The sequence below is a fragment of the Chrysemys picta genome, chromosome 14 (genome assembly GCF_011386835.1).
Source record: "Chrysemys picta bellii isolate R12L10 chromosome 14, ASM1138683v2, whole genome shotgun sequence".
Taxonomy (NCBI): Eukaryota; Metazoa; Chordata; order Testudines; family Emydidae; genus Chrysemys; species Chrysemys picta.
The window spans coordinates 24,431,720-24,456,162 of NC_088804.1; the positions used below are offsets into that span (position 1 = coordinate 24,431,720).

General features: G+C 41.9%; 2 protein-coding genes across 17 annotated transcripts in view; one reads left to right on the forward strand and one right to left on the reverse strand.

Annotated features, from left to right (window-relative positions):
- DPY19L3 (dpy-19 like C-mannosyltransferase 3) overlaps window positions 1-10,579 on the forward strand; it is a 64,062-nt gene extending 53,483 nt beyond the window's left edge. For 9 of the 15 annotated variants that reach the window (XM_065567155.1, XM_065567153.1, XM_065567154.1 and 6 more), the window contains 3 exons: window positions 4,659-4,791; window positions 6,634-6,792; window positions 7,452-10,579. In XM_065567155.1, coding sequence (XP_065423227.1) covers window positions 4,659-4,791; window positions 6,634-6,792; window positions 7,452-7,613 — 454 coding nt within the window. In that variant the 3' untranslated portion in view covers window positions 7,614-10,579. The remainder of the gene's footprint in view (window positions 1-4,658; window positions 4,792-6,633; window positions 6,793-7,451) is intronic. The other 6 variants (XR_010592575.1, XR_006174933.2, XR_010592572.1 and 3 more) reach the window with 5 other exon arrangements.
- A 6,023-nt stretch (window positions 10,580-16,602) lies between these two features.
- The window catches only part of LOC101947377 (neural-cadherin-like), a 120,168-nt gene continuing 112,327 nt past the window's right edge, over window positions 16,603-24,443 (reverse strand). For both annotated transcript variants that reach the window (XR_010592568.1, XM_008167001.4), the window contains one exon: window positions 16,603-17,235. Coding sequence is in view for 1 of the 2 variants with exons in the window: in XM_008167001.4 (XP_008165223.3) it covers window positions 16,813-17,235 (423 nt within the window). In the remaining variant the exon portion in view is untranslated. The remainder of the gene's footprint in view (window positions 17,236-24,443) is intronic.

A 24,443-nucleotide genomic window follows, 5' to 3' on the forward strand; every position in this document is an offset into this window, starting at 1 on the left:
CATTTAGAAATAATATTGTTCACAAAAAAAATTAGTTGTGACTAACTACAATCAAAAACAAGTTTATGGCATGCACCTCAAGGTTGGATTGATATTTTCTTAATTTAAAATGAAGTTGTGGAATCAGAACATTATACTGTGCTACCACGTGGCAATTTTGCTATAGTTAAAGGTATGCCAGAATTTGCATTATAAACTCTTGATGTCAAGAATTATTCATTCATTTATAGAAAATGAAGTGTGGCTGACCTCCAGTTTGTCATATATATTATTGAATTAGGATACCTTTGTTCCATTTTGCAAACCTTTCCACATCAAAAAGGCCCTTGAGTCTGACAGATCCAAATACAGTATAAAAGAGTGTTTCCAAATACACATGAATGATAGAAGCCATTAGTCCAGTGGTTCTCAAAGTTTTGTACTGGTGACTCCTTTCACATAGCAAGCCTCTGAGTGCGCCCCCCCCCTTATAAATTAAAAACACTTTTTTATCTATTTAAAACCATTATAAATGCTGGAGGCAAAGCAGGGTTTGGGGTGGAGACTGATAGCTTGTGACCCCCCCCCATGCAATAACCTCATGACCCCTGGGAGGGGGGGGGGTTTCCAACCCCCAGTTTGAGAACCCCTGCATTGGTCTGTCCAGTTTAAAAATAAAAAAAAGTCCAAATATATATTTCCACAGATTTACTCCTTATAAAATATTACAATAGCCTTAATAATCTGTACTGTTTTGTATCTTTACAACAATCTTTTGCCATGTTTTGGACCATTACTAAAGAATATTGTATCTTTGGGGTTGTGATTTTATACACCCTATGTTACAAAAGTGAGTGAAAAGGGAGCAGGAGTGTATGTACTGGAGCGGTAAAAAAAAAAAATATAAAAATAAAATTAATTAATTAATTAAAGAGGGAGCAACCAATGTCTTAAGGGTAGCCCTTAGAGCTTTGTGTTCCCACGTAGGAGGTATGAGAAATTCTTAGCTCTGATCTCCCTGCCTAAGACAACATGAACAACACACTCATTTGTGAGATGTGGAAGAAGAGCAGAGTGAACTGAGCTCCCCTATTCTATTTACGGCTGGTAGGTGATCTAGGAGTAATGTCTTCTGCCTTCAAGGAAGATCCAGTCTACAGTTCTGGAATCTTTTTTTAACCAGACCAACCACCATGCAAAAGTTTGTCACAAACCTAAAACAGAGGCCAGGTTTGTTGAAAAGTTTACCGAGATGCAATCCTTTTTGCAAAGCTTGGCTGGATTTCAAGTGCATCCGGGCCAAGTGTTGAGTGAAATTGCCTAATTTGTGATTGCAGATAGAAATCATGTGAAACTCAAAAACAAAGGGTCTGGTCCAAAAAGAAAAGAAAAAACTTTTTTTTTTCCCCCCACAAATCAATATAGTGAGATAGTGGTCATATTCCATCTTCAAGCTAAGGACAGCATTTCTTCCCTAGAGTGCCATTACTGACGTATGCCACAGTGCCTACTTTCAGAGCTCAAGAGAACTCCTACTGGAAGCTAGTGCATGTGCCAGGCTTTAAGCAGGGACACTAACTAGCTTTGCCCTTTTCCCTCAGACTATTGGCACCATACTTTGAGCCACAGACTCCGATGGCAGACCAATTCATGTGTTAACTGACTGCCTAAAATGGGTGCATGCCCACTTTACAGGTGCATTCAGTTGTGTGTGTGCAAAATTTGAAAGCACAAAATCAAGGCTAGGATGAAAAATGCATGTGTTATTTTCTGTGTACATATTTCCTCCCTCTTTTGTGATGTTGCAGTCTTTCCAATCCAGAGGCCAAATTGGTCTTGACAGAGTTTCCTTGAATATGTTTTATTGTCTAACAATTTCAGCTAGTCCCATAATATTTTAATGTGGTATTCTGTGAATAAATGGCATTTTCTTTTCAGGATGAATCTGCCCTAGAGTGTGGTGTTTGGGAAGCCCTTTTCAGAAAACTCATTCTTTTTCTGTGTTGAATATATTCCTTCCTTCTTCACACTCGACTAGTAAAAGGATAACCGGAGTTTTGCCAGCTTTTATAACAACTTTGAACTCCAGTCAGCTTTCAGCTCTAGAAAGCTCTTAATAGAAATAGTAACTCTATTTCTACTGATACAACCTATAATTGCAATGTTCGCTATTTCAGTAGGACCTCCTTAAAACAAGTGTATTGGATTTTCATAGCAGTTTACCAAGAACAGAAAGAATTACTACCACTTTCTGAAGTCTATGCAGGTTAATCTCAGACCTACAATTCCTATAAAACCCTTTTATTTTTAATGAGTTATTCTGTAGTTTTTACATAATTCTATAAATTCTTAAAAGTGTAGATAAAGCAAGGGTTCGTGCATTATATTATAGTGCTCAGTTTACCCATTAGTTCAGCAGTAATTAACTTGTTGAAGCTTAGAGCTTCAAAAATAAATGAGATTATTTGTTCAAAATGCCATCAGGTCTGCTTGGAATGACATTTAAATTATATAATGTAAATCAGTTTGACCTGTAAGTCCTTGTCATTATTTAGTGACATTTCTTAGAGAATAAATTGTTTGCAGGTTGGGCAGCCTGGTACTGAGTTTGGCAGAAAGCTATAAAAACAAATTATCCTTTCATTTTATATATCATTTGTTCAGACATTTGTAAAAATTGCTTCATTTTTCTGTAATAGAGAAGTGCCATTCAGTGGTTTGAAGCATGTTAATTGCTTTAGATACAGACCACAGCTGTTAGTGGGTGAATCAGGTAGAAGTATTAGTGAAGGATTCATACATGAAACGTTGCAAATCATGCTGTACCTTTAACATACTGTGTCATGTCCCTCTCTTATGGCTAATCCATAGGATCAAAGCCTGCTACTTACGATCAGATGAAGGAATTACTCTCTTTATCTCAAAGATAAAGTCCGTGCTTTGTTTCTGGTTCAGAGTTCAGTCACTGCTACAGTTAGTGGTGTGGATCATTATATGTGCATACTGCTACATTCCAAAAGAAAGTAGTTTCTTTTTGATGGAACATTTATTCATGACACTTGTGGTTTTGAATGTTTTAAGTGCAAATAAAATATTAAAGTGAGGTTAAAGACTTTCAGAATTTCAAATAAAACTGGTTTTATAAACCACAGAAAAATTATTTTTCAGTGAAGTTAAACTGGCATATTAAAAAAATATTATCTATGCCCTTTTTGAATGAGATTAACATGGAACTGCAAGAAGTTTTAGGAAAGGTTTATGATAAATATTAATTCATTTTTAAGTAGTATCTTTTGGAGGGCTCTATCAAAATGTAATGCTCTCCTCTTAACATTCTCAAACTTTATCATGGAACTCCATGAAAAAAAAAAAAAAAAGACTGATCATTGACAGCCACCATTTCATAAGGCCTCTAAGATACACCTTTCGATATTGGCAGGTGCATGCACTGGTATGTGAAGAAAGCTTATTTCTGTATCAAGTTACCCAACAATTACTTGATTGTTAGGTTGTGGTTGTGTATGTGTCTCTGGCTGTGGGTATTTATGCTTCAAATTCCCTGCTAATTCCGTTTTAGTTTATGCTCCTTTTTATTGTCCTAATCTCACTTTATAACAGTCGTTCTCAAACTTTTGTACTCCTGACCCCTTTCACATAGCAAGCCTCTGAGTGCGACCCCTCCTTCCCCCCAAATAAATTAAAAACACTTCTTTATATATTTAACACCATTATAAATGCTGGAGGCAAAGCAGGGTTTGGGGTGGAGACTGACAGCTCGTGACCCCCCAGGTAATAACCTTGCGACCCCCTGAGGGGTCCCAACCCCCAGTTTGAGAACCCCTGCTTTATAATCTGCCTCGGTCATGACGCCTACAAAACACCAGACAAATGCTACACAGCTGGTATACTGTAACCACTTTTTATTACACTAATCATAAGTCTCACTGCTACCTTGTGCTCTGCCTTATCTGTTTGTTGTATCCACCCTTTGTGTCATCATATATTTAGACAGAAATTTCTGGGTCAGGGACCATCTTTTCATTGTGTAGATTCAAAATGAACACAAGGATAGTTATGATGAATGACAAAAAAAAAATCTTGCATTCTGATTGATCCATGCTGTCAAACAGATTGGATCAGTATCAGTGGAGAGCAGTCATTTGGTTAGGAGTGAAAGATTAGATTTGCAACATATTTTCTGATAAGCTACTTAAACATATGACAAGTAGATGCCTACAAATATTCACAGGCTGTGTAAGCTAGCGAATGACATTATAAATTGAAATTAGTAGGCTTTACCCAAAAAGACTAGCTCTAAGCAGCTATTTGCATATCTCAAATAAATTTAGGATTTTCAGGCCCAGATTTTCAGGAAGCCTCTTTAATTGTGTCTGTAAAATATGCAAGCACATCCATTTCTAGTTTCTCACATTTATGCATGTAGTTTACCCATTTAGCAAACAGATTTATTTATGAGGGCCTAGTGTTTAGGAGATTCATTGCAAATCTTTTCCATCATATTCAGGGACTTCAAGAATCAATCACATTTTCTAGAACGTTTTGCTACCTGAGATGAAAGAGATTGGGGTATGGGGGGAAAACATTTCTCCTAATCTCTAACGGTGCTGATGCAAAGTGCTACCTCAAAGATTTCCTCAATGTTCTGAACATTTGTTTAGGTCAAACACTCCTAAGAAAGCAGTGATTGCTGGGAGCATGCAGCTATTAGCAGGAGTCAAACTGTGCACTGGAAGGATCTTAACTAATCACCCACATTATGAAGACAAGAGTCTAAGGGAGAGAACAAAACAAGTAAGAACATTCTGATCTTACTTTCATCTAATTCCCATTACTATAAGATGGGTCTATCCCACAAAAGCATGTGTGCCCTAATGGAGCGTTGAGACTGAAATAATTTTGTTCACTGCTTCTAGTTTGTTTCCTGGTGCCGTTCAAAGTATTGGTATAATCTCTGAAGCTTTTAATGGTTTCTGAATCTGCTAATTTAGGGCCAGATTCTGATATTCTTACTGAGAGACTCAGCACCAAACTTTCAGCCCATGGGGAAAGAGAGCTAAAGTGGTTTTCAGCCACGCTTGCAACCTCCTACATAATTCAGACTGCCTTATGGACAGCAGTACGGCCCAGAATCTACACTATCCTATATGCTACAGTCCCATCTGCTCAGAGGGACAGCCACCAACTGCATTGGGAGAATTCTCCCCTATCTGGATCCAGGGCTTTTAGAACCCTTTTATGTCACCCTGGTGCTTTACCTGGTATAAAAGGAGTAGCAGTGAGAATCTCACCTGTTTAATAGTACCCTAGATTATACATTTGTGTATACTGAAATCAGTGGGACTACAAGAGGCATAGGGTGCTACTAAACTTGAGTAAAAGCATCAGAATCTGGCCCTCAGAGACCACTTTCCCTCCTTGTGTGATGATGTGGTCGTTGCAGTCATCCAAAGTTATGGAGCTAAAAGCCATCTGGTTTAATTATGAAGAGGCATTTTCAGTGGCGCAATCTTGATTCTGTAGCCTATTCCCTTTCCTTTATTGCAGCAGAGCTGATCTGTTGACCTTTAGTGCATGTCCCAAAGTCTGTTTGCTTACAGTGTGTTCAGGATGTTAACTTTAGCTAAAGTGGCTCAGGGGTCTCCTTTGTGGAACAGAGCCAGATGAAGTAAAGTTTACAGTTTTATAAACACTTGTACATCAATTCGAGTGCTGATATGGTTTAATCCACTAAAATGAATAATATAACAATACTGCTTAATGAGAGGGGACAGTTTCTGGCTGTTAATGATAAGAGACTGAGGCAAAATTTCATTTCCCCCATTAACGTGTCATGATGTTGGGGAAAAAGAGCACTTTTGTAACTGTCCCTACACGACTGAATTTGATGTATTTGTGGGTGTCGCTCCAGCAACAGCAAACATTCAGATTTAAGCTACATCTGGACTACAGCACTTTCAGCAGCACTTGTAGTGAAGACACTCCAAGCCTATGGGAGAGAGCTCTCCCATCAGTTTAATAACTCCTGCCTCCATGAGAGGCAGTACACAAGGCTATCTACACTGGCGCTTAGGTCGGTATAATTTATGTCGCTCAGGGGTGTGGATAATCCAATGAGCAATGTGAATTATACTAAAGTAACCTGTAGTGTACACAAAGTCTTACTCTTTTGGGGGGGTTTGCACAGAATTCACTCCTTTCTACCATTAAAGACCTTCAAAAAAAAACAAACAAACAAAAACAACCCTACCCCAAACAGAGTTCTGCCCACAAGGGAGAACTGCAAGAAACTCCATGAAGTCTGTTAGGGACTTGGCTATTGCTGTTTTTACATGGAAAGCATTCAGGTGCTATGTTGGGTGAAAGGGTAAATCCTTTACATAGCTAGAATGACTATATTCTAATACCTTTTGGAAACCATATGAGAGATGTCTGATGGCTATACAGTAACCAAAGATGATGACATTTGCCTTGTACTTGGTAGGTAATTGATTCACATCTTGAAGATTGTATTTTTAAGACAAACTTCTCATCTTTCTCTGGTTCAAGATGAAAAAATAATGAAATAGAATAAACAAATGTACAGTGATAACAAGTCTGTTTTGCTCTTACAACTTCATTTTTCTGTTTTTGTAGGTTTATCAGGTATATGCAAAGAGATCTCCTGAAGATGTCTACAGCATACTGAGATCCTTTGGAACAAACTATGTAATCTTGGAGGACAGCATATGTTATGAAAGACGGCATAGCAGAGGCTGTCGGTTACGAGACCTGCTCGATATAGCTAATGGTCATGTAAGTATAGTACAAGGTTTTAGAAGGAAAAATGTATTTTGTTTAATTTCTTCTAGGAGCAAAGCAATTAATGTTTGAGTCTGAAGCTGCTAATACATCTTTTCCATTTTGTAATGAGGATGGGAACTAAGGCCCAGTGGAGCCATTTTTCATCCAGAAGTTCAGCCTAAAAGGAGTCTAGCTGCTTTAACTGATAGTAATTGGGGGAAACAATCCTCACCTGCTGGACCTCAGGTGAGCACGGCACATGCCTAGTGTTCCCTGTGTATAATCTTCCAGAGCCTGGGAGGGTGGAGGCATGGACTCCAACAGGTTGGGTAACGGTGTAAGTAACACGGCTGTGCCCAGGGAGTTCTCACCCCTTACTAGGAGTTAGCTCCACAGGGTGAAGGCCCTAAACAGACTGCACAAATGCAAGCAAAATTGCATATACTCAGTGCCACAGAGAAACCAGAGCTAGCACTTAGCCTTTAATGAGAGTGCAGCCAGTGGTGCTATTGTAACACCTAACATTTTAATTTGGTCCTTTCTTCCCATTTGGTTCACATTGGCCCTTTGAGTATATTCCTTTTTTTCTAATTCCTAGAGTTCCTTGTTATGGTACATGATTGAGTGGTGGTGGTGAAGGGTGTTTCACAAAGCTGTTCACTTTCTTACAGGTCATGGATGGTCTAGGAGAGAATGAACCTGATCTGAAAGCTTCACTGTATCCTCGCTTCTGTGAGGAAATTAAAAAAAACTTGTCTTCTTATTCCATGTACTTCACTAGAGTGTTCCAAAACAAAACATTCCATGTTTACAAGCTTGCTAAACATAAATAGCGTATATTCCCAACAGTGGCTTTAAATTCAGTATTTTATTGCTAGGACCGCAGTGGGAAATGCTGAAGAAGTTTACAAAATGTTAGTTTTTAGGCATTTTACATTAAGCGTTTCTTGTTTAATTACTGTGATTCTTCAGTTAGTTTTAGACAGTTTAATTTTTATAACATTCTTGACATTGACAGGGAATTTTCCATTTTTAGCTGACTGAAAAACGTGCAGAATAGACAGTCTGCATCAACACTGCAGAATGACTAATCTATACAGTTCTGCTCAGGGTTTTGAATATTTTACTGTACCATGAACATGATAGAAGTAAGCTGAGTGTAGGCCTTGTTACTTCATAACTAAATATCTGTTAGCTGTGGTCTTTGAAGATATTAAAACAGTAAAACTTTGGTTTCAATCCTAGAAGCTCATCCTTGCAGGCAAACCTCTCTGCCCATGCAGAGCCAGTTTGTCTTCAGTGGGACTCTCTTGGACCCTTAGGCCCACATAGTTTGGATCTGATGGCAGGATCAAAGCCTTTGATAGTGAAAACACGGAGACTAGAGTAACCTCCATGTTGTCAAACACTTTTTAATTATTCAGATGTGTGCTGTTGCTTGTTTTTATGCTGTTTTAACACAATGATAGATCTTAGTGTATTTCTTTTGAGACTTTAAGGTTGGAGCATGTTTGATATATGTAGTACTTTGGTATCCTCTATTAAAAGCAATTTAAAATGCTCAGAACAAGTATAACAAATGAAATACAAAATCCTTCAGGATCCTTACAATACTCCTCCTTTGCTGTATTCTGCTTTCCCTACCACAAGAAGGTATATTCCTCTGTTAATGCCACATAGAACCAAGAGTAGAATATCAAAGTTGAGCACTGCAATGGAGATGAGGGGAGCATATTCCCCTAAAAATTGCAGCGAAAGTGTATGCTCACAATGGAGTTCTTTGCTTTTAGAGTATTTGAAGTACCCCTAAAACATTTTTTAAAACAAAACTCTGTCACTGTTTCCCTCCTTCTCACCCTTAGTCAGTCATTTATTTTGGACTGATTTTGAAGATTATGTTCTATCTTCAAACTTTTGTAAACTTTGTGTTTTGTTTGTAGTCTTTTTATATTTTTTCCAGGCTAGAATTTTGTGAATTCTATGGAGTTTTTAAATACCGTGTATGAAAGAAGTCACTGTTACAGTACTTTAGTGCTAACTTATTGTTTTTATACTAATTAGAGACTAGGTCTGCTTGAAAGCCTAACAGCATTCTCCCATTTTAACTAGGCACCTGCTATCCTTATTTGTTTCTTGTGAAAAGCAGAACAGGTAATAATCAAGTGCCTCTAGGTCAGTGCTGAATTAACATTTAAACATGTATAGGAGTATATGTGGCCTGCTCAAATAATTCGTTTATGATAATTACTGTTGCAGTTAATTTCTAGCGATGGGAAACTTAAAAGTGCTACTGATAGCATACTCCACATTTAATTTAATCAAGATGTGTAATGAAATTAACTTTCACAACTGAGCTGTGTTCCAATTCCAAATGATTTAAATGTTTTCCATTTGCAGTTGTACTAAGCTAATTGACTGCAGGGATAGAGATGGTCATGTCACATGCTCAAACAATTTTATATTCAGTAAATACTCATTAAGCAGCATTCAACATCTTTCTGAACTTTCATGCTAACACAAAAGGAAAGTGTGCTTTTAAATCAAACATTGACAGTAGCTAGGTTGTTAAACCAAGCAACTGAAACTCCTGAATAATTTCTGTCCTGTATTCCTTAATAAGGTTGGAGACCACTGCAGTTTAACATTCTACAATAATAAAACATTTTAATCAGTATTAAAACTTTAATTAAGCCCTTAATGATGCATACCTGTTCTTGCTGACAGTATTGGTCAGTAAATTCCTCAATGAGTGCCTTACAATAATTGAAAACAAGCACATGTAAGGTATAGTAGGTTTAGACTATGTGGTCTTATTTTAAAATGCAGTGTGGTCTTCTTTTAAGGTGCAGTTACTTTGCTCTAATTACATTTAAATATTCCAACATACATCAGTCTTGATTTTAAGAGTCTTGCTCATAGGTATAGTACTATTGAGAATAAAAAAGTGACTAACATTAATTATTTTAAATAGATTGACATTTGTTACAGTTTTAATACAGATTGTATTTAATGTTGCCAAAACAGAGCTGACGCCTTTTGCGGAAACTATGAAGTGCCAAAAAAAGAAAAATTTACAAGGTAGAGTCCAAGATAGCTTTGTTCTTTGCAGATTATAAGAAACATGCTTCTTGTTATCACGACATTATCAGCACAGGGCAGTATTGTTTTTAGAATACAAATTCCCCAAAGGCATCATAAACATTTAAAGTGTTCAGGAGCTAAATATTTTGCAGCTAAGTCAGCAGTTGTTAAGGTCTAAATGGTTTGAAAGGTGTTGTCATTTTAAACATTCAAACTTTTCTAGGCCCTGAAAGAATTAATTCTAGATGGAAAGGCATATTTAAATAGCTAAGTGATACTCTATTTGTGCTATCTCCTTAGAACAGAAAGTAAGGAGAAAATACAATAGGAGCAAAACACTTACCAGCTGGAAGGAAAGGAGATACATCTAGCAGCACTATGCTTTAAGGTAACCATTTTAGTACTACAGCTTACTGTCTTTCCCAAATTTAAAGGACTAACTACTAGAGGAGAGCATGCTGGGAAAGGGTGATCCCAAACTGGACAGTTCATTAGTGACCAGGCAGCTAACAGAGAACACTCCAGTAGTGGTTGATGGTAGGAAAAAAGGCTAAATTTCCTATTCTCTGGGAGCCAGGATTAGGGTGCAAGAATCCCTGAAGCTTTCCTATCTCAAGTCTGGTGTTTTATGTATTTGTAATAATTATGTCCTCCTTTTTTGGTGGTTTGCTATGATATATGTTCATGCATTAAAATCTGGATTTGTTTTTTACAACAACCTCTGCCTCTGATTGAAATTCATCACCCCAGTACATCTTCACAATACCAAATGGCTATCATGGCATTTCTCATTATTTATGCTAAATCAGATGCACCTCCATTTGCTATAAAAGCTATTGTGCATTTAGGGAAATCTATAGATTACTAACTCAGTGACTCCTTGAATATATTGCATACTGTTCGTGACCATAGTAAGGACTTTTGAGCAGATACAATTTTTGCCATAATGTATAATTGTAAGTGCAGAGAAAACTTTAGATCAAAGAGCTGAAACATCATCAGATGTGGGATTTTTTTTTAGGTGAGAAAAGCTTTTGGGGTTCAGAAGTACATTGCCCTTTCTGATTTGAATATTCTACTGGTGAGATCTCGTATATAATTGTTTTATAATATGTTGTACTGAGATGTTATGAATATTGTATACTATTAATAAAGTTGTCCTTTTAGAATCATATCAGAGAGCCACTTTGTTTTTATGGTGAGGTGGGAATGGCAGCAGCTTTGCAACCTGCCCTTTGTTCAAGTCTCCTATGTTCTTTCATGTAAGCTAGGTCTCAGTGAGAAGTTTTGACCTTCTCTTAAGCTTGTTACATGACATGTGGAGTTAATATTTTTTTAAATCACCTTTATAGTTTGACAGCATATGAGTCACTTTTATTGAATTTCCAAGTTAATGATTTAGCAGTAGTGATTTTTCCCATCACCCAGTGCACTTAGCTTAAGTGAGGTCAGCAGGCTGTCTTAAGAAGTTACACCGACAGTGGTAAATATAATTTGCTTTGACCCAGAGGGATCAGCTGCTGCTTTTTTTGTTTGTTAATTTCTTATGTTTTGGTAATTTTATATTTTAGAAAGACGCATGTATTCTTTAGGGAGGAACAACAGAGAATAATTGCATATGGCAGGTGCCTTATTTGAATGTACAGGATCTCTAAGATAGGCATGATTTTAAAAATACAGAAATAAGTTCTGTTCTAGAAATCGGATGTGCAGACATGAACAGGAATGCAGCAGAATCATGTCCCTTTCCCAGTTTTGCTTTTGGTGCTTAACTAAAACATACTTGCATGAATAGCGCAAGAGGCCTTTTGCTAGTAGAGTGAATTAGGTACAAATCAGAGATTCAATGAGACTATGAATTTTAATTAATAGAATTTAATTATAACGTAATATGTGTACATGGAATTTTCTAGACTCGGTTAAGTAGTCCTTTTTCAGTGTCTTTTCTTAATCAGGATCCTCCTCTCTCTAGTTCTTTATCAACAGTTATCAGTAGATTTTGCAAACCACTCATGCAGACTCCCTCAAGAGATATAATGCCAAACTGTCTGTCTGTTTTACTAATCAGTGCAGTGCTCATAATTCTAACCCCACTCCATGTGCTCAGAGTGCAAGTGATGCCAGTCTTGCCTCTCTCTTGAATTCCTTGGTCTGGCCTAGTGTTACAAAGCTAATGGCAATCGGCTTTTCAATGACTTGGCTACATGTTATACTTGGAATGTCATTTTAAAAGAAAAACCATGAAGATTAATTTATCTGACAGGCAGACAGATTAAATACTAATATCCACAAGATTATTTAAATTTTAGACCTATACAAATATTTTATAGGAAATAAAATGTTCTTACTACATGTTAGAGTCTATAAAGAACTTGGAAGAAGATTAGTAAAAGTACCAGATTACTGAAAATCCAACTACCTAGGGAACCACTGTTTTTTTTATTTTTATTTTTTATTTCAATTTTTTCTCTTTTTCTGGTTGCAGGGCTTTTTGCAGTCAAGCCAGCTGTCCCTGTTCATGAGAGATGTCAGTGCCTCTCTATGATAAGCTTTTTTTGTTATGAAATACAGAAATATTTGTGTGTAGGAAAGGGGAACAAACTAAGAGACGTGATTTCAGGGACTGCATGGTAATTAGAACAGCAGCATACTAATTAAAGCAGATAAATGAATTATTAGCAACTCTAGAAGTAGGAAAGATGGATTTTTAAATTAGGGAATGACACCTGCAAACAATTATATCTTATTACGGCCATTAAGGATATTTATGTTCACTGAGCATTTATTTCTGTTAATGATTTTCATACTATCTGACCTTTGTATTATTCTGCATGCACTCTAGGTGCTGAGACTGTGTGTTATAATATGAGAGAAAGAAGAAATTGCAATTGAAGCTGCATTTGAAGGGTGGTAAGCAAGGAAAATTTGCCAGCTTCTTACAGTGTGCATGTTCACTTGTGCTTGAATCACTATTTTCAGAAACAAAATCAATGTATTGTAAGGGAAAAAACATTTATACCAGACTCTTTGTTCTTAGTGTGTATGGATCAAGTTGGGAGCAGGCTAACCAAAGCCACACTTATTGCAGTCATTATCTATATTTAAGCTCATACAATAGGCCTATGTACGCATCACCACTAAAGTGTGTTTGTAGCTACCTTGTGCCTCATTTTTGCTCATCAAGCCAAAACTAGTTTCAACTAGAAAGAGTAAATAATATTGACCAGCATGGTGAATATGCTCAGTATTATGAGCACTATCCTAAAGTAACAGTACTGATAACAGTGAGAGTTTTGTCTTTGAGAAGTGTAGGATCAAGGTTCATTTGATGGATAATAATCTAGGACTGGGTCCAAGCAGCTAACCCAACAGAATATATATAACTAGGACATATCAGATATAGAATATTTATTATTAATACAGTGCCTTCAATGTGCATGGCACTTTACAGGCAAATAAAATAACATAGTCCTTGCCCCAAGGAGCTTACAGGCTAAATTAGATTGAAAACACAACCAAAATGACAGCATATCATCGTGGTGGAGGAAAGGAATTTGGGGGCAGAGACAGTGGTAAACACTGGGAGGGTATTTATTGCTCTTGAAGGGGAGTAGGGTTTTAGTGAATATTTACCTCTGTTTGTACAGTCTGTGACTGCTACTGTCATAAAATACATAGAACCCAACATACTTGACTTGTTTACAATTGCAATATATTTATTTAATCTAACATTTCTTTCACACAGTTTTCTGAAACAGTTAAGTAAAATATTTTAAGTGTTTATCAGTAAAAATTATATTTGGACTAAGTACTCTCTGAAAATGAAAAACCTTAAGAGTGAGTAAAGTATTCCTAGTTTATCTTTTCCAGATGAAAGGGCTGTATCACTGGAAAATGTAATCCATTAGTTGCTTTCTGGGCAAAAAATTCTCCAGCAAGTGTCACAAATGCACAGTATGTCTGTGAGGGCAAGATATTGTAAGTGCATTTCTGACTTTAAACTGAGAAATATGTGCAAATCAGTATAGCCTGACAAATCTGTATTGACCCATAATCAGGTGAAGCATGGTGATTTTGGTGTAGAGGGTTTCTTTTCTTTTCTTTTTCTTTTTTTTTGTCTTCTTGCAGCAAGAGTCCGGAATAATGTTTGGTGCCCCAAAATTGATGCACCTGTTTCAGGTGGAGAGCAAAAAATGTTCTGTACTGTAATACAACACAGACATTCTGTCCACTGTCACCCAAGCTAGATGCATCGCCCTCTGGCATATACACACAAGAAATGGGGAGGTGAAGTTCCTTGCCCCTAGGTGATGACAGTGAATTTCAGGGAAGGCCATTGCTACCTCTTCAGCCTGCACTATTTGGAATTTCACCACTCTGATAGTCCAGATATGAGGTCTCATTTTTGCCCTAAATATTAGATACTTTCAAATTCATTTCAACTGTTTAACTGAAAGGGAGTTCACAATAAATATCACCGCTAAGTGGGAAAAGAGAGCCTGAGTTATTTTTCTCAACTTTTTCACAAAGACAAGCGTGTCCCAGAACACTCTCTAAACATTAGGATAAAATTTTTAAAACTCACTCCAGTCTACTCTTTTAAAGGTAAAGGAATTTAGACACCCAACTCCCATTGATTTCAGCAGACTGAGGGGCCCAAATACCTTTAAAAATCTGGGCCTTAGGCACTTAGGAACCCAATCTTATTGCAAGTCAATGGGACTTAAGCTCATAAGGTCCAGATTTTCAAATGTCTTTAGGCACCTGCCCAAGTGACTTTTAAAAATGTATGGCGTAAAATTTTCAGAAGTGCCTAACTGACTTAGGCTTCTAAGTCCCATTGACTTCCCAGGAGATGTAGATTCCCAAGCCCCAAAATCACTTTTGAAAATGCAAGTTGGGCTCCTAATTAATTAAAGTGCTTCTGAAAATTTTACTCAGAGCTTTCAAGGTGCTTCAAGAACAATTCTGACATTAAATGCCCATATCTTAGTTAATTTCTCCCCCCTTTCCACTGTCATTTCTCCATTTCCAGATTCTTAATTTCCCATCTTTTCTTGCTATCCCCATAGCATCATGTCTCATTGTTTTATGCTTCATGTACAGGAAAAAAGTATGCAGCACTCAAACTTTATTCACTTTCTCAATGTCAAAGAAACAAAACATATTCCCTGTTGCTGAAGTAAGTTAAACTTGACTTTAGGTTTACATTCGTATCAGTTTATAAATACAAATGCAGACCCAAGAAAGAAGATTGAAATGTATTGTACAGAGCAGTGTCAGTTTCCAATATTAATTGTTTAGCCAGAAATCCCATTCAGCATGCTAGCTAGTCAAAGAAAGTGGTTTCAAAAGGTTTGATCAGTTTGCAACATACCATAAAGCCATCTCTTTTGACTGAAGGGTTCCACCCACTATGATTGCCATGATGTTGGGGTTTTTTTCCCCTGCAGATGATGATGATGATTTTCTTGGAAGCACTGCCAGATTCTGAGTGCTGCATTATTATTTGCTGTGATAGGTTGTCAGCCAGCATTTTGTGTTCTGGTATTCCTCTACTCAGTTTGTTTTTGGAAAATTAGCCTTGATTCAAATTAGCCTTCTAGCAGGGTCTTGTTTGTTACAAAATTCTAAGCTTTGGGACACCAGTAGGTGTGGGAGATTCATTTTCGGTATAGCTGCTTTCAGTCAGGAGGGGTTTCAAAGAGGGGCACTTATTTCCACCATTAAGGAATAAACTATTAACCTGGAGACAAGGAAAGTTTTCTTCTAACTGAAAGCATTTTTTTTCTTCTCAAAAAGTTTGCATCTCTAAACCCCCAGACAAGGGCAAAATGCAGCTCTTGCTCACACCCATGTTGCCACATTCTAATCAGTGAGGTTGCATAGACACAAACAAGATCAGGATATGGTTTGACCGTTCAGAGGTTCAAGTTTATCTACCTGTGTTCAAAGAGCTCAAACTGGTGATGTTTAAGTCCAAATCTGGCTCCACGCCTGGCAGTTTGACCACATTTCTGTAAGATGGAGTTTTAACAGAACAGTGGATCTGCAGCCCCAAGTTTGGGAAAAAGGATCTGGATTCAAACTATGTAACTCAGGTTTGTCCCTAATTTTGGTTCTTGGGTATTACACAAAGAAAATAAGCTCTTCTTTTGTAAGCTTTAAGTGGGGTCTAGTATTTGTCACCAAAATTCCTACATTATTTTTTAAAAAAACAAACACCAAATGAAAGGTTCGGCTATAAGCAACTGACTTCATGCTTTGGCCTCAGGTTCAGCCTCTTTCTTTTTAGCATGGCACAAAGAAATTTCACTAAGTTATAACCAAAGGTAAGACCCAATTCTGTCATCAGCTAGACCCAGGCAACACCGCTGGAGTGTGGGCTACTATGTTTAAGTGACCATTTTGTTCAAGCTAAGTTAATTCAGAGGATAAGATTGTATGTGGTACAATTTACATTTTAGGCCAGGAGGAGGACAACAGAGGACACACTTTCCAGACAATTGACAAAAGTCCCACAGAGTGTCATGTGAATGCAGTATGTCTAGCCTTAGCTTCTCTTTGCATTCTAGCAGTTACCATGCTAGAACTCAAAGACTGTGTCTTATGGAAGCCCTTTCTTATTAATATTAGTGTAGGAGATGTTTACTTCTCAGCATCATACACCAATTACTACTTTTTAAATGGTGTTCCAACTTCTCGTTTATTTTTTCTATTTAGTTGCTCGACAAACAGGGAAAAGGTCAAGAGGTCTGGAGTTTTAACTCCTAGTTTATTTTGGAAGTTATCTTCTAGATACAAACAAAGGCTCTTTAGTGGGCATTTGGACTGCATCCCCCACCCATCAAATTGAAGACGAATAAAATATATCAAAGTAGCAAGGGCATGAAAAACTGAATAGCCCTTCATGCTTGCTTTCAGAATTTCAAGCATAGTAAACATAGGAATCTACATGTCCTCTGTCTCTTTGTGTGAATACAGTTCACTTAATTTCTCAAACTTTGGTCCCCACTCTTTCATGTCATCATACACAGTCTCATCATCCAGTCCAGAGGAATCCAGGGAACTGAGACTACTGGCTACTGAGCCCCCTCCCTCTGTGTAATATACCTGTAGGGAATCGTGGGGCAAGGCCTGGGGCTGCTGGCCAGCATCCCTAACAACACCGGACAGATAACGACCAAAGTCTTCACTGGTAAAGGAGGAGCTCCTAGTTGCAGATGCTTTTAGCTGCTCCTTTGGGCTAGGTGCCACATTGTCGCTCAAGGGACAGTTCAACTCTGATGGTTTCCCTTTCTTCTTGTAGAGAGAAAGAGAATAGGCTGGGCTGGTCTGAAGAGACATCTGAAGTTCTGCCATGTTGTAAGCGTCCTGGAGTGAGAAATCATCCCTGTTAAATGAACATTCACTGTAGCCCCCAACTTTTTATGCTTTAATGGACTAACCATATTGTTGTCCTGGAAAGAAAACATTTGCAAATAGTCTTAGGATTTGATCTGAACACCACACTAGAGCATGAAGACAATCCAGAGTGCACTTTATTGGCCCACTAATTTAACTGCAGTGCCTATGGAGACCTATAGGAATGCCAAAGACCACTTTACAGGTGTCAATGAGCAAATACAGCTTTCCCTTAATGCAGTTGTACCAGCCACATTTAGGTTTACCTTCACTGTATTTGTTTTTTGTTTTAATGTATTTTTTCTCTAGTATTGAGCAAGGTAAAATCTTTATGGAAGTGAACAAACCTTGTTGCTTTGCTTCAGATTTGTTTATACTTCCTTCTTTCTTGCCACTATTGCCAACAGTACTGATTCATAGGCAACCTGCTCAAACTGAAGTTTAATTTTCTATTAGTAGCTAAAGAAAGATGATTAAAATGCTTCCAGTTTGTTTTCTGATTCAGATTTGGCTGTTGCTTGGCCCTTCATCAAACACTGCTGTACCCAGTCCCAAGGCTGGGAGTGAGAAGTGGCTCTGTAGCTTTCAAGGAAAGGTGTTGTATCCATGGTTGGAAGGCATGGGGCTCAACCCATGACTGAGCCACTTCCCACTTAGATTTCTGTTAAATTTATTTGGAGTTTGGCACTAGTTAGCTCCCTTGGAAGTGGGAGGAAGGTGTGGGTCAGGTGGCTGGCAATAGGATAAAGAACCTTTTGTTTCTAAAGCTGACCATCATTGTAGTGGTTGAAACGCTACCACTGTCTGACAGTAATTTGAAGTTTCAGTCCAGTTCCCAGTGCACAACTATCTGCATCATTAAAACAACCAGTACAATAGACACTAATTGGCAGCCTTGATATGAGTTTCAGAAAATAGTCAAAGCATAGATTATTGGGTTATCTTTTCAGTCCAAGAGGTGGTCTTTCTAGGCACGTTGGCAGGCCCTGGGAGGAGGGATATGTTTGAAGTGCCTGTGCTATGCAGAACCTCTTATGTGGCTAAATAATAATTCTTTGAATGTCTCATGTTTTCATCTACAGCCAGAGAACATTAGTCAGAGCTGTCAGTGTGAACATTCCAAAATACTACCTTTACATCAGTGAAACTGTGCTAAAATAAAGATTATCCTAATCTCAGGGCTTGTACACACTAGCACTTATATCAGTATAATTTATGTTGCTCAGGGGTATGAATAAGCCACCCCCTTGTGTGATGTAAGTTACACTGACCTAAGCGCTGGTGGAAGAGCTTCTCCCACCACCATAGCGACCGCCTCTTGCGGAGGTGGTTTATTGATGCCAACGGGAGAACTTGCTTCCCATCAGCATAGAGTATCTTCACCCGATGCGCCGCAGCTGCATTGGTGCAGCTGCACTGCTGTAGTGCTTCTAGTGTAGACTAGCCCTTAGTGCGTCTATGCTACATTTCAGTCAGGGAGATACCGTTGTAAAAAGTAAGAGCACAAGCCTGCACCTAAGAAATCCTGTGCTTGTGCACACAAGGTCTGCAGGATTGGACTCCAAGATTTAATGTAACACAGAATAACTGCCTTATTTCCATTCCAGAGCAGTTGCTATATTTTGATGATGGGTGATGTGATATCTAGATGGCATGTTGAGCATGTTCATGTTTCCCTTCAGGATGAAAGGTACTAAATAAGTGTAAACTATTAATAATTACTGTATGACCCAGGGGTTGGCAACCTACGGCACGCGTGCCAAACACGGCACGTGAGCCGATTTTGAATGGCACGCGGCTGCCTGCCGCGGTTCCGACCCCCAGCCGCACTCAGCCCCCCCCCCACCCACTGCTCTCCCCCGCTGGGGCAGGAGGCAGAAGCTTCGTCCTGCAGCAGCCAAGCTCCCTCCCTCCCCCAGCCATGGTGCAGCCTGCTTTCCTGCCCCTCCTCCTCTCCTTCCCTGCGCCGGCCCTTGCAAAGGGAGCTGGGAGGAGTGGCAGCATGTTCACTCCTCCGCAAAAGCCCCGCGGCCCTGCTCTCCCGGCCGGAGCTCCAGCCGGCGCGCGGCAGCCCCACGGCCCCTTGCTAAAGCCAGCTCTGGGTAAAGGAGGCAGAGAAGAGGTAGGGACGGGGCTTTGGGGAAAGGGGTAGAACAGAGCATATCCCTTCCAGCCCCCTGCCATGAGCCGTTCAGGGCAGAGGGCTGGGAGCGAGCACCCCCACGAGCCGAGCACCCCAGCCCTCTGCCCTGAACCCCCCCACACCCAGCCTTCTGCCCTGCACCTCCACACACACCCCAGCCCTCTGCCCTGACCTCTGAAGCCCCCCACAGTCCCAGCCCTCTGCCCTGTACCCCCCCACACCCCTCCAGTCCTCTGCCCTGACCTCTGAAGCCCCCCAGCCTTCTGTCCTGCACCTCCACACACACCCAGCCCTCTGCCCTGACCTCTGAAGCCCCCCACACCCCCAGCCTTCTGCCCTGCACCTCCACACACCCACCCTTCTGGGGGTGTGGGGGGCTTCAGAGGTCAGGCCCCATTCCGCCCGCTGCCGGACTAGGTAAACAGAACGCCAGGCTGGCAGCGAGATGAGCAGGCTGGTGGCGTAAGATCAGCATTTTAATTTAATTTTAAATGACGCTTCTTAAATATTTTGAAAACCTTGTTTACTTTACATACAACAATAGTTTAGTTATATAATATATAGACTTATAGAGAGACCCCTTCTAAAAAACATTAAAATGTATTACCAGCACGCGAAACCTTAAATTAAAGTAAATAAATGAAGACTCGGCACACCGCTTCTGAAAGGTTGCCTACCCCTGGTATGACCCAATGGTGAATTTCTTACTCAGGCAAAACTCTCAAAATGGATAGCTGCCGTTTTTGGCCCTTCCAAAATTAGGTGGGAGTGTGCCTGAGTAGAGTGAAGGATCAGGCTTTCAGTGAATTTGGTCATATTAAAATTATGTTTTCGTTGCTTTTTCTGTTTCTTAAAATGAAATGATAGATACCATTTCTTCTAATTATACACATAATTATCAGGCAATTTACAATCCCAAAGATCATCCTTGCCCCTTGCTTTCCAGCCAGTGTTAACATTGTTTGGGGCTGAGCTGTGTTAAGTATTTTACCCAGCAGTGCACTTTTTTTTGTAAAATCCTTATTTCTCTAAGACACATTCCCTCCAATACAAATATAGGAATTCAGCAAGGATACCCCTTTGTTTCTCCAGTCTTGCCCTCAAGCTAACAAATGTGAAATTCATATATGGTCTTTTTACTGTGCATATACTCTTATGTTCATTTGTTAAGATAACATTGGACTGCACCCATTTAATTCATATGAAGTTGTGGGGTGCTCAGTTTGAAATTCTGCATCAAGAATTAGGCACCCAAAATCAGTGGCCATTTATGAAGATTTTGGACAAGGTTTCCACTGTTTAAAAAAGCGGATTAATTTGGAAATGGCCTACAGTAAACAAGATCTCAGGGAGGCCAACGTTATTTCCTCTGTGTGCTTCCACACTTTAAGATCACCTTTGATTGGGGGTCATTTGGTTGTTAGTGTATTTGATTTTGCTGCTTTATGAAAAGAACATGCTTTAATTCTTCTTAGGGAAACTCCTGTAGACCTGTCATATAAACACTATTTCCTCAATATATAAACCCTGTGTGGCAAACGTGCAAGTGTAGCACAGGAGATAATCTTATTAAAACTGTGAACATAATTCCATGTGCCACTTGAAAAATATCCCCGTAGGCATTTAAAATGCATTTACAGTAATTCATCAAAAATTTGAAGACATTTTACAAGTGAAAGATTATTTTGCAGCTGGCTCCCATAAATGTTCAATATAAATTCTTCTTCGAGTGCTTGCTCATATCCATTCCATTAGGTGTGTGCGCGCCGCGTGCACGATCGTCGGAAGATTTTTACCCTAGCAACACCGGCGGGTCGGCTGTGGAGCCCCCTAGAGTGGCGCCTTCATGGCGCTGAATATATACCCCAGCCGACCCGGCGCCCCCTCAGTTCCTTCTTACCGCCCCTGACGGTCGTTGGAACTGTGGAGCGCTGCTTAGCTGTTCTCCACTCTCCCTAGCTTAGTTCGTTATTCGCAGTTATAGTTATAGTCCTAGTGTTTATAGTTAAATAGTTCAATAGTTTTAAGAGTTGTCTAGTTGTTATAATAGTTCAGGGGATTAAGAGGGTCGTCTCCCCCTTTCTCCCCCGGCCGCGGGGCCGGGCTCATGCCCAACGCTCCCGGCTTCAAGCTGTGCGCCTCCTGCGCTAAGCCTATGCCCACGAGCGACCCGCACGATTCCTGTCTGAAGTGCCTGGGAGAGTCCCATCAAACAGATAAGTGCAAGATCTGTAAGGCCTTCAGACCAAGGACCAAGAAGGAGCGGGACTTTCGGCTCCGGCAACTCCTGATGGAGGCGGCACTTAGTCCGGACGCTCCATCTACAAGTCAGGCCCCGGCACCTAGCGCCTCGGTGCGCAGTGCCCCGGCGGCACCGGCCATGACGACCACGCGAGTGGCGTCAGATGAGCCTTCCCGGCACCGGACCTCGTCGGCACCGAAAGCACAGCAAGTGCCTCGGCGCCGGTCATTATCCCCAGGGCATAAGAAAGCCCATAAGACGGGGACCTCCGTGCCGAAGACGCTGGCTCCCCCAGTGCCGGGGGTAGAGCCGCGTACGCCGGTGGAGCACCGGAAACAGGTGCCTCCAGCACCGTCGACTCCGGCGCCGAGGCCGTTGAGTCCGGTGCAGACGGCGTCTCCACCGAGGCAGGCGGTGATACAGTGCCTCCCGTCGACGCCAGAGACCTTCGCGGCGGCGAGAGACTTAATAGCTCTCACGGAGCCGGCACCGCCTCAACCACCGGCACCGACGGCGCCGTTGCCTCGCCCGGTCCAGTCGAGGGGGAAACCTGCCTTGATGCGCCCTCCATCGCAAGGGCTGGAACCTCGGCACCGATCCAGGTCCCGAAGCAGGTCCCCACGCCGCTCGCAGTCCCGGCACCGAATATCACCTCGGCACCGGTCGTACTCGCGGCCAAGATCTTCTTTGCGGCACCGCTCTACGTCTTGGCACCGCTATGATCGTCGGCACCGATCAACGTCGAGACGTAGTTCTCGGCACCGCTACGGTCGCCGCTCGACGTCGAGAGGCCGCTCCCGGTACCGGGCATACTCCAGGTCCTCGTCGAGGTCCAGATCCGACTCCCGGTACCGACGAGGTCATCGGCACTGGTCGCGGTCCCGGCACCGATCGCCGGCACCGCGTGGAGATAGATCATCTCCAGACCGGCACCGTGCGGCACCGCAGCCCACGGGAATCGTCTCGACGCTCTCGGCACCGCCATGGCCATCGAGATCGGGGTCTCGCTCCTCGGAGGACCTCTCGAGATCGGCATACCCCCCTCAAGGGCAAGCCGAGGAACAGGACTTGGGCCATTGGCAGAACATGACAGAGGACCATTCTCATGGCCCATCTCACTGGTCGTTTTGGACCCCGTGGGCGTACCATCAGGCGCAAGGGGCTCCAGTTGCTTCGACCTCTCGCTCCGGTCAAGCTGTTAGAAGGGCCCCGGAGTCCACCATCTCTCGGCCTCCGCCAGGGGGCATGGAGGCTTCCGTGTCCGCACCACCTGACGCCCTGGACTCAAGCGCAGGTGATGCTCCGGCCCAGGAGCAGGGAGCCCAGGACTCTCCCTTGGATCCTGTCCCACCGGAGGCATCTTCCTCTTCCTCTCCGGATGAGGCAGTGGCGGGCACATCGTGCACAGGTCCACCTCCAATAGATCTTCGGGCTCACCAAGATCTTCTGCGTCGGATGGCCCGTAATATGGACCTGCAGGCGGAGGAGATAGTGGAGGTGCACGACCCCATCGTGAATATCCTCGGAGCGGATGCCCCATCGAGGGTGGCGTTACCCCTGATCCGCACGATACAAGCCAATGTATCTACGATATGGCAGACTCCTGCCTCTATCCCACCCACAGCGAGAGGGGTGGAAAGGAAATACTTTGTTCCGTCTAAAGACTACGGGTACTTGTATACCCACCCCCAGCCGTGTTCACTGGTGGTGGCATCAGTGAACGCAAGGGAGCGCCACGGTCAGCAGGCCGCAGCACCCAAATCGAAGGAGGCTAAGCGCCTCGATTTATTCGGCCGTAAAGTTTACTCAGCCGGAGGGTTGCAACTTAGAGCGGCTAATCAACAGGCGCTCTTGAGTCGCTATAGCTTTAACTCCTGGAACTCTATGGGGAAGTTCAAGGAGTTGGTTCCCCAAGAGTCCAGGGAGGAGTTTGGAGCCCTGGTGGAGGAGGGTAAGAAGGTGGCTCGGACCTCCTTACAGGCCTCCTTAGACATAGCGGACTCTGCTGCGAGAACCCGGGCCTCAGGTATCGCTATGCGGAGGATCTCCTGGCTCCAGGTTTCGGGTCTGCCTCAGGAACTGCAGCAAACCCTGCAGGATCTGCCCTTTGAAGGACAAGGGCTGTTTTCCGAAAAGACGGACTCTCGCCTTCAGAGCCTCAAGGACTCCAGGACGATCATGCGTTCCTTGGGGATGCATGTTGTGGGCCCTCAGCGCAGGCCATTTAGACCGCAGCCTCAGCGCTTCTACCCCCCCCGCCTCGTCAGAGACAGGACTCGACCCGGAGGCGAGGGCGAGGTGGTAGAAGAAGGTGGACCGGCCCTCAACCTGGTCAGAACCAGGGGCCACCTAGACCACCTTCAGGCCCCAGGCAGAACTTTTGAAGGTGCGGTCGAGGACGGCGCCCCAGTCATCCCACAGGATCCAGCCCCATCCTTTCGGGATCGCCTTTCCCATCTCCACCGGACCTGGTCCCTTATAACTTCGGACCGTTGGGTCCTTCGCACGGTGGACAGGGGATATGCTATCCAGTTTTCTTCAATCCCCCCCCTCCTCCCCCCCTTCCCCGTCCCTCTTCAGGGACCCTTCTCACGAGCAACTTCTTATACAGGAAGTTTCCACGCTCCTTGCTATGGGGGCCATAGAGGAGGTTCCAGTGGAGTTAAGGGGCAGGGGATTCTATTCCCGTTACTTCCTCATTCCCAAGTCCAAAGGAGGTCTGCGACCCATCTTGGACTTGCGCGGACTCAACAAATTCGTAGTAAAGTTGAAGTTCCGCATGGTCTCTTTGGG